Source organism: Vicugna pacos, chromosome 19, assembly GCF_048564905.1.
Source record: "Vicugna pacos chromosome 19, VicPac4, whole genome shotgun sequence".
NCBI classification, from domain to species: Eukaryota; Metazoa; Chordata; class Mammalia; order Artiodactyla; family Camelidae; genus Vicugna; species Vicugna pacos.
The window spans coordinates 4279463-4289591 of record NC_133005.1 but is presented as its reverse complement, the minus strand read 5'-3'; the positions used below and the strand labels follow the sequence as shown (position 1 = coordinate 4289591).

Genomic DNA, 10129 nt, shown 5'->3' with positions numbered 1-10129 from the left:
TTACTTCCGCTCGCCCACCGGGGTGGTACTCTTTGATTGGCCAGGGACGGCGCCGTGGCGTGACGCACGGGGGAGCTGACCAATCGGCTGAGAGCTGAGCTGGACTTAGCGTTAGGAGCCGGAGCCGGGTTCTTAACAGCAGTGGGGCCAGGTGAGCGGCTCCGGCCAGGTGAGTGGGGAGCACAGGTGATGGGAGGCCAATGGCCTGTACTAGAGTCTCTCCAGGGGGCGAGTGGGTTGCTCCTGGGGCGAGACTTTTTCCCGGAGGGCCGGGGAACTGAGGGGATCCATGACTCAGGGGTCTGCCGAAAGTGACCGGGTCGCAGCCAGCTGGGGCTGCTGGCTGCTTCTGGCGCGGGATCCCTCGGCATCGCGGGGGGCCGGAAGGATCCAAAGTACATTCTACAGTTGAGGAGCTCGAGATTCAGCTTAAGTGACTTACTTTTCGTGACAGCTGGAACTAGAATCCAGGTTTTCAGACTCCCTTTAGGAATTAAACCTTGCTTAAATTTAGCGTGTCCTGAAAAGTTATGCCTCGGTGGGATGAAGGACACAGATTTTGTTGTTGTTGTTGTTGTTAGATACTTATAAAAGATCTTTACAATTTCATTTATTCATTAATTAATTCATCCATTCAGCCATTAACCTCTTCTGAAGCCCTTCCTCTTTGAAAATATGATGTTAGTCATGCACACAATTTGCATAGATACAGAAAATTTATTGACCCTGTGAATATGTGTCCAGAGTTAAGAATCCATTCTCTGGAAGAGGAGGAGAGGCAGTGGGAAACAGAGCAGGGGACGAGGGATGGAGGTAGTGCCTTTTAATAATGAACTGTTTTGAGAATGGGAACAGTCATTTAATGAAGTCTGCTGAGGTGCTTGCTGAAATTGGGATGTTAGAAGTTGCTTTCACTCACACCTGAATTACCGAGGAAGCTGCAGAAGTGTTTCCTGTGTACGCAGTGCTTCAGTTTCCCGCTTTTGCCAGAAGTTACAAACAGTTGCCTTAGAGTTTCCATTGGAGCAAACATTTGGAATTTCTGTGGCCCGCATTGTGTATAGTAGAGTAATTGAATCTTTTGCATTTATAGTCATTTATTATTCCTTAGTCCAAGTTCTTTGCACTATGGTGGCGTGTTTCAAAATAACTTGGGGAGGTCGTTATTCAACATTGCAAAAGTGAGCACTTGAGTCCACTTAGATCCCTTAATTTGCTTTTTTTCCATTGTTCTTGGGAGTTTTGTTCCCTTGAACCGCAGTAGCTGAAGTGTGTCTTAGCATAGGTTTTAGAACGTAAACAGAATGTATAAAACACTCAGTGGAATTGGCATTATCTGGGTTTGAAAAACTTACTTAGTCTCAGTGGCTATTTTATTAGCCAGAATCTTTCAAGGCACGAGCCTAAGCAGCTGTGGTGAGGAGAGAGGTGCTGGTGAGGAAGTCACTTAGCAGAACAGCGGGCTTCCCGTCATAATTTTGATGATTCCAAGTAGGACTACTTTGGCTTAGAACAGTGGCTGTTGTCACTGTGAATTGGATTTGCACATCAGTTAGCAATGGAAGGAGGGACAGGGCACAAAACCAAGATCACTTGAAATGTCAATTTTAATACAGTGTTTACTCAGACAGAGCAAGGAAGAAAGGGGATCAGAGAGGAGGGTAGCTGCATGCTGAAGCAGGGTTTGACAGTTATTCTTGAGTGAGGGGCTGAAATTGGCTTGGCTGAGATGATCTGTGAGGAGGTTTAAATTACTGTTATTTAACTACATGCAGCTTAGAGATGATCAGATGATGGTGAACCTCATGCTCCTTTTACTTCTATTAAGTGCTAGGAAGGTGGGTTGAGAAAGGAACGGAAAAGGTGGCTGTGATGTTGATTGGCTCTTGGGGTCAGAGAGAAGTGAGATGCTGTCATCCTACAGTGACAGGTCCTTCTAGACTGAGCGTCTAGGAGACGTCGCGTAGGTGGTTATCTCCTTTTCTCAAGTTCAATGGAGAATTTCACGTACAATTCAAGCTTTATCTTTAGATTTTTTTTCAGACAATGGCAACCTATCTGGAGTTCATTCAGCAGAACGAAGAACGCGATGGCGTGCGTTTTAGTTGGAATGTGTGGCCGTCCAGCCGTCTCGAGGCCACAAGGATGGTTGTTCCCCTGGCTTGTCTCCTCACTCCTTTGAAAGAACGTCCAGACCTGCCTCCCGTGCAGTATGAACCTGTGCTCTGCAGCAGGCCAACATGCAAAGCCATTCTCAACCCACTTTGGTAGGAATTCTTTTAAAAACTACTGAAAATGATGAATATAAGGTGTACGACTGTCATGTGATTCTCATAAAAATGATTCAGTTTGGGCAAGTTGTCAAATTTGAGGGGGGACGGTATAGCTCAAGTGGCACAGCACCTGGTTAGCATGCAAATAAATAAACCTAATTACCCTGCCTCCCCCAGCCCTGCTAAAATGAAAATAATTAAATAATACAATAATTAATAAAAAAAATTTTTTTAAGTTGTCATATTTGAGATGAGTAGTAAATCATGAAATTCCTAGGTGATGAATGCCTGTGGACATCTCCCTGGCCTGATACTCCACATAAAAATTAGAACTTACGGGAATGAGGTGGAGGTAGAGGGAAAGATTCGTAATTTTCTTTTCTTTCTTTCCTTTTTTTTTTTTTTTTTTTTCTGATTTGCAGTTTGCTTTTGGCTTCGCTGTTGATGTTCTTGGTGCCTTTTGAAGCATTTTCCGAGAAAATCCAAAAACTTTAGACAGTTTTGGTGTACGTGCCTGGTGGGTGATGCTGCCTGGCAGGAAGAAGTAATAAGCAGAAGAAATTTTAACTCTTATTGATTTTTACCAATAAGTGTAACTTTCTGCACCCAAGATGAGATGGTGACCTATGGTACTTCTCTTATATGTGGCACTACTTGAAAGAACTTTTAAACAAGTGAAGAGTGCCATAACTAGTCTTGAAAAGATAACATTTTTATATGAGGGACCTTTCTAATTTTCATTCTCCTTGCTCTTATTTGATGTTCGTATATAAGATGCTACTGCTCTCTTAAAATAACAGCCCCTGATTGATTCTAAATGTAGAAAGTTGGGGAGCAACCAAAGCATTATCTTGAACCAATTCTAGGAAGTGTATCAACCCAGCAGCATGCCTGCCCGACTTCTTCAAGTGAACTAAGTGTGGTTACGTGCTGAGAAGTCTTTCCTGTGTGTGTAAAGTGTACTTTTAGTATTAAAAGTTAATAGTTTCACATATCCGAACAATAAATATGTTAGAAAAATCCTTAAGATTGTGTTTAGGTAACAGGGCAAAAGGAAATAACTTGTAATTTATATAAACCATGAATTTTAAAATATCATCTAGGAAATTGGAAAAGAGAGAAAGGATGTACAAATTCTTCATTGTTGCTGTGTGAAGGAGACTGTGGGTGTACTTATTGCCAGAACCTGGCTGCAGTGAATGATTCACATACCTTCATTCATTGATGGACGTATGCAGAACCCCCTTCCATGTGATTTACTGAACCTGAAGTTTATATTTGAGTGCTTTCTGCCTTAAAAATGAAAATGGTGCCTGGTTGTAACACTCATCTTTTTCACAGTCAGGTTGACTATCGAGCAAGACTTTGGGCCTGTAATTTCTGTTTCCAAAGAAATCAGGTATGTGAATTATAATTATTGGAAGAAATACTGTCTGTTCTGTTTTAGTTGTGCTACTCTGAAGAAAATTAAGTGAGACTGAATTTGTGTCTGCCCTGGCAGTCAGCAGTTTCTGCTGTAGTCAAGGCGATGGATTTTGTCAAGCATAATATTGAATGTTGTACATACATGATTTTTCTTTTGAATGGCCATTCAGTTTCATTATCTGAGTCTTTGCCCTTTGCTGTGGAGGGGAAAATGGGGATAACCCTTTTATTTTTTAACAGATTCTCTATAGATAGTGAGTATGGTACCCTAGAAAACAGGTAAGATGTTTATTATTTCATTTGACTTCAGTTTATTCTAGTTGCATAGAGTATATTACTGAATTTTTATTTTCCTATCTTTCTGACTTTTAGGGTTAAGTGTCAGTGTTGATATTGTTTTGATTTAAAAGTTTGAAAACCACTAGGCTAGGAGCTCATGAATGATCAGAGAGATTTTCTCTTTGAAATGAACTGTGCCTGTGAAGAAATGTTCTAAAAGGGGGTTATGATGGTGATTGGACAATTCTGTGCATTTACTAAGAATCATTGAATTGTACATTTGAAATGGTATATAAATTATACCTTAATAAACTGTTAGAAAATAATTATGCCCAACATAATGTACAGTGCTCTAGCAGATCTTAAGATGTAACATGCACTTATTTATTCATACATTTGGTCATAATTATAATTAACAGTCTCCTTCTCAGATACAGCGCACTGTCAGTTCAGTGGTAAAGAGACCCGTGTGCGGTTGATGACTAAGTCTAGACTTGGGAACTAGAAGCAGATACTGTTCAAGATTTATCTCCATGAGCGATATGCAAATCTTAAAAACATTCCTACACCCTGTTACATTCAGAATTGGTGTCTGTGTTTAATATAATTTATTGTGGAAATTCTAAGGCATCAAAGGACAATGTCAGCAGCATATCAGAGGCAACCCACAGGATGGGCGAAAATATTTGCAAATCATATATCTAATAAGGGACTAATGTCTAGAGTATATAGAGAACCCCTAAAACTCAACAGCAAAGAGAAAACCCAGCTCCGAAATGGACCAAGGACTTGAATGGATATCTCTACAAAGATGATGTATATTTGGCCAGTAAGCACATAAAAAGATGCTCAGCATCACTAGGTACTAGTGATGTTTACCAAATGGTCCAGCATTCCCACTTCTGGGCACATACCGAAAAGAACTGGAGGCAGGGTCTTGAAGAGATACTTGTAGTCTCGTGTTCGTAGCAGTATTATTCACGATGGCTAAAGCACGCACGTGCCCGGATGCTTACAGATGAACGGGCAAGCAAGTGTGGTCTGCACGTACAGAGGAAAATTAATCAGCCTTAAAATGGAAGGAAATTCTGATTTATGCTGCAGTGTGGATGAACCTTAACGATACTGTACTGAGTGAAATAACCAGTCACAGAAAGACGAGTACCGTGTGATCCTATTTATACGAGATGCCTGGAGGAGTCAGACTCTCAGAGACAGAACATAGAGTGTTAGTTGCCAGCCAGGGGCCAGGTGGAAAAATGGGGCACTACTGTTTAATAAGTGCAGAGCTTCTGTTTTGCAAGATGAAAAGCATTCTGGAGGTGGATGGTGGAAATGGCTGCACAACATTCTGAGTGTATTTAACGTCACTGAACTGTACACTGAAAAAAATTAAAATGGTAAAATTTGTGGTGTCACACTGCTATTAAAACGTTGCAGGAAAAAAAAAATCAACCTACAAGCTATAAATTTAAAACATTTGCAGAATTTTAAAAACAAAAGAAGACACCTATGATGTTATGTGAAGCACAAAAGGCAGGTTGCAAATTTGTGGGTAGAAGATGATCTCAGCTGTCCTTAAGGAGAAAAAGTGTGGATGGGAATCGGCCGAGATGTTGGCAGTAGCTGCCTCCTGGTAATAGGAGTGTAAGGGGTTTCTTCTTTCTTTTCTTATAAATATACTGTACTTGCCAGTTTTTCTGCAATGAACATGTATTTATTGATGACAGCTAGACTAATAAACCCAAGGGGAAGCTTCAGTCTCCCACGTAGACTATTGATGAAGGGCTAAAATCTCAGCCCTTCACTTTCAAGGCAACACTTAGGAAATGGTTTTTAATAGTGTGTGTTTTAATCATTTAGAAGTTACAACATAATCTAAAGCTGCATTTAAGAAAAGTTACAATATGGTAGAAACATAGAGCAGGGTATAGATGTTATTTATTATTTTATTATCAAAGTATAGGGTTATAGATTTTAAATCCTGATTTTTCTATTTTAATAACATGTTCTCTGTTTTGTGCTTTCAGAATTAGTAACGTGGTCATTAACTGTTTTTATAAATGGAAAGTAAAAGGCGTACTGTATCTTTCAGCCTCATAGAGCATTGTTTTGTGTCTGCAGTTCCCCCCAGCGTACGCAGGCATATCCGAGGTGAATCAGCCTGCTGAACTCATGCCGCAGTTTTCTACAATCGAGTACGTTGTTCAGGTAATCATGCATTTAATGAGCCCTGCTAAGAGCTGAGTTTCTCTTGAAACACTTTGTCTTCTGCATCTCTTGCCTGTGTGGGGGATTTAAGCCGTGAGGGCAGAGGGTCCTGAACACTAGGTTCTGTTGATGGTGCGTGTGCATGTCTGGCCCTGTTCTCGGGTCTCGTTAGAAGGCCACAAAAAACGCAGCACCAATTGGGTTCAAACCCTGTCCTCCACAGTCTTCTCCATCTCAGCTGTTGGTACCCCATCTTCTGGTTGTTTAGCATAAAATCATTAGGTTCATCCTTGACTTCTCTCTTTCTCATACCCCACGTCTAATCCATGAGGAGATCCCAGTCTATAGTCAGATTTGACCCAGAACCCAGTCGCTTCTTTCTCCCCACCTCTCCTGTTCTGGGCCGGTGCCGCCTCCCACGTGAGTTACTAGGGGAGTCTCTTAACCCTTCTCCCTGATCTCACCCTTGCCCACTTATAGTTTATCCTTAACCCAGCAGCCAGAGTAACTCTTTAAAAACATACCACATTACATCTGTGTTCAGGGACCTCCAAGGGCGAAAATGTCTCCTTTTCCACCCAGAGTAACAGCCTTCAGATTCCTGTGTGAGCTGGCCCCCTCATCACCCCACCTCAGCTGCTTCAGTGTCCTCGTTCAGCTCCAGGGGGCCTCTTTGACTTTGCTCAGGGTGCCGGGAGTAGACGTGCCCCTGGGCCTTTGCTCCGGCTACCCCTCAGGCTGGGGCTCTTTCCCTGTGTCTGTATTGCTCTCTCCCTCTCCTCCTCCAGCTGTTTGCTCGAATGTTACTTTCTTAATAAGGCTGCCCTGACGTCCCATTTATTGGTGGAGCCAGCCCCCACCTCCCTCCTGGCATTCACAACCCCCTTTCCTGTTTCCATTCCAGAGAGCTAGCTCCCCTGGCAGATGGGCCTGTGTCCTCTTAGTTCACTCACGGATGGCAGGGCCTGGGGCAATGTCTGGCCTTCAGAAACGGGGAATCAGTTACTGGATACAAACAGCTTTTACACCCAGTTTGTTTTGCTAGAACCTGTCGTTTAAGCAGAGGTAAGCAGAGGTGTGTTGAGGTGTCCTCGTCTCTGACCTACACATAAATCAGGACTTGCTGTTGACGTACCTGGTTTGCTTTCAGAAGAGCTGGTGGGGTCTATGTACAATGACCATTGTATTGTCTTCCTTTGCATAAAGCGGGGTCCTCAGTGCCCTCTGATCTTCCTCTACGTGGTCGACACGTGCCTGGAAGAGGATGACCTTCAAGCACTCAAAGAATCCCTGCAAATGTCCCTGAGTCTCCTTCCTCCGGACTCTCTGGTGGGTCTGATCACGTTTGGGAGGATGGTGCAGGTGCACGAACTCAGCTGCGAAGGAATCTCCAAGAGCTACGTCTTCCGGGGCACCAAGGATTTAACTGCAAAGCAGATACAGGTTTGGGCCTTGCTTGTACCCAGGCCGGAGCGAGGAGATTTCTGAAAAATTGGTTAGGAAAAAGGAAAAAAAAAATTAGTCGTTCACCTTTAGCATTATGGGAAATGAATCTTTGTGGTCTGTTTAGGATATGCTGGGCCTGACCAAGCCCACCGTGCCTGTGCAGCCGGTGCAACCTGCTCAGCCGCACGAGCAGCCTTTCGTCTCCAGCAGGTGAGACCCCCGGAGCCCCGCACGCCCGCAGCCAGCCTGCGTGGTGCTTGCTGGGGGAGAGGGAGGATGATGCGGGAGGGTTTGTTTTCTTATTTTTGGAGGAGAAACAAAAGATTAATAAGCCTAACCTGTATTTAATGTTTAATAATGAACATGATGCATCAGCATATACTTGAAACTTATGACTAAATTACTATTATATATGATCTGCATAAATACACGTGTATATGTACACGGGTGGCAGATTTGCTCAGAATGGTTTTCCTCTTAGTGTCATTACAGGTCTTTTGAGACCTCTTTATGCAGTCACTCCCCTCTTACACACACGCTGTTGTCGTTTTTTGGTTCTTAAGTAAAGCCGGGGAAACTGGAAAGGCTTCTTTTGGGCATCCTCCTGCAAACCTGAGACCAGGCACTGGGTTCACGGGGCCCGTTGCTCTCCTAGGGCTGCCCGGGGCTGGGTTAACAGTCAGCAAACATGATAAAGTGCGTTGCCCGAGAAGCTGGGGACAGCCTCCCGCTCCAGTAAGAAATGGGTGTTTCTGTATTACTGTCACAACTCAGGAGAAAAACAAATTGAATCTTTCAAATGATGAAGTTGTCCGCGTACATGAGCTTTATGTGGACTGAGTTCATGTTAGGCATGTGTTTGGGATTTCTTTGCTGCTTAAAATTTAATTAAGTTGATTTGCTTCTATTTAAATTGATTCTTTTCTAATGCTGCACGTGTAAATTGCTACACATTAGGCTTTAAATTATATCCCCGAATAAAACTGTTTTGAGTTGTTTCGGGTTTGTAGTGAGAGAGAACATTGAGGAAAAAAACAGCTGTGAGTTTTTTCTACCCTGATACTTAATTTGAAGAGCAGTAACCATGTGTCCCATGGGACTGAAGACCAGCGTGCTTGATTAAACCAGGGTTCATGTGTTCATTCGAAATCATGCAGATTTCTGCAGCCCGTGCACAAGATCGACATGAACCTCACAGATCTTCTCGGGGAGCTGCAGAGGGACCCGTGGCCCGTACCTCAGGGGAAGAGGCCTCTGCGGTCCACCGGTGTGGCCGTGTCCATTGCTGTCGGCTTGCTGGAGGTAACGCAGGCTTGACCGGGCCCTCGCGCACCGTGCAGGCTTGCTCGCAGAAGGTGTCTCTGTGGGCCTTGTTTGAAAACCAGTCGTGGTGTAAATCAGCTGACAGGGTTGACTTATCAGGATGTGTTTCAATCATTATTATTTTCCCCACCAAAGAGGCCCTCGATGTTTCGAACCTACAGAGTTTTCATGAGAAACAAAAGGCCTTTAGGGCACTGAGAAGTGCTCCCAGTAAATGAAGAAAGGTGTGCCAGACCCTCTGGTTGGAAGAGAGGGGCAGCTGTCTTGCAGTGTCGTCGGTATTCACGGCAGCTGAGAACTCACATTGGGAGCACTTCTGGGGGAAGTGAAACACACTTGGGGTGGGCTGTGTGTTTCTAAAATGCTGCCATTTATTGCTTTAGGGCACTTTCCCAAACACGGGCGCCCGGATTATGCTGTTTATGGGGGGTCCCCCCACCCAAGGGCCTGGCATGGTGGTTGGAGATGAGTTAAAGGTCCCCATCCGTTCCTGGCACGATATTGAGAAAGATAACGCACGCTTCATGAAGAAGGCGACCAAGGTAGGTGCTCCCGGCCGCAGGCACTCGGGTGGTGGCCCAGGGCCGGGGCTAGGCCGCGCTGGGGGCCAGCTGGCCCTCCGAGGCCGTGCCCTGTGGGTGGTGTGTTGCTCCTGCCAAGATGACCTTCCAGATGTTAGTGTCTGTCCCCGTTCTGAGACCTCAGTTAGTGTGACCTTAAAACTACTAAACAATTTTGAGGTTGAAAACTACACTTTTATTTTATTTGGATGTCACAAAGAAAATTGTCCACGTGTTCCTCTGATGGCATCCCTTCGGTGTAGTAAGGCTTGCCTGGTGAGTAACGCTGCCGCTCCGTCAAGATGGCTCTTCTGTCTTCCCAGCACTACGAGATGCTTGCTAACCGAGCAGCTGCGAACGGTCACTGCATTGATATTTACGCCTGTGCCCTTGATCAGACTGGCCTTTTGGAGATGAAGTGTTGCACAAATCTTACTGGGTATGTGGGCGGCGAATACCTGGGGAAAGTGAGAGTGGTCATTTGAAGGAAAGGGAAGTGAGTGACGGAACCCTAGCAGTGGGCAAGGCTGGCTTGGGTGTGCTCTCACGGGCTCCGGGTTGGGTTTCAGGGGCCGGGGAGGGTGTGTGGGCCTCTTGGAGGGAGAAGCTGTG

The 10129-nt window shown here is 44.5% G+C and overlaps 1 protein-coding gene across 5 annotated transcripts in view; it reads left to right on the top strand.

The window, feature by feature from the left end:
• The first annotated feature begins 15 nt into the window (after window positions 1-15).
• The window catches only part of SEC23B (SEC23 homolog B, COPII coat complex component), a 35203-nt gene continuing 25089 nt past the window's right edge, over window positions 16-10129 (top strand). For 2 of the 5 annotated variants that reach the window (XM_072943748.1, XM_072943744.1), the window contains exons 1-9: window positions 40-169; window positions 2032-2267; window positions 3615-3672; window positions 6102-6188; window positions 7395-7631; window positions 7759-7844; window positions 8792-8936; window positions 9341-9499; window positions 9841-9956. In XM_072943748.1, coding sequence (XP_072799849.1) covers window positions 2047-2267; window positions 3615-3672; window positions 6102-6188; window positions 7395-7631; window positions 7759-7844; window positions 8792-8936; window positions 9341-9499; window positions 9841-9956 — 1109 coding nt within the window. In that variant the 5' untranslated portion in view covers window positions 40-169; window positions 2032-2046. Of the gene's footprint in view, window positions 170-2031; window positions 2268-3614; window positions 3673-6101; window positions 6189-7394; window positions 7632-7758; window positions 7845-8791; window positions 8937-9340; window positions 9500-9840; window positions 9957-10129 lie in introns of all 5 variants that reach the window. The other 3 variants (XM_072943746.1, XM_072943747.1, XM_072943745.1) reach the window with 3 other exon arrangements.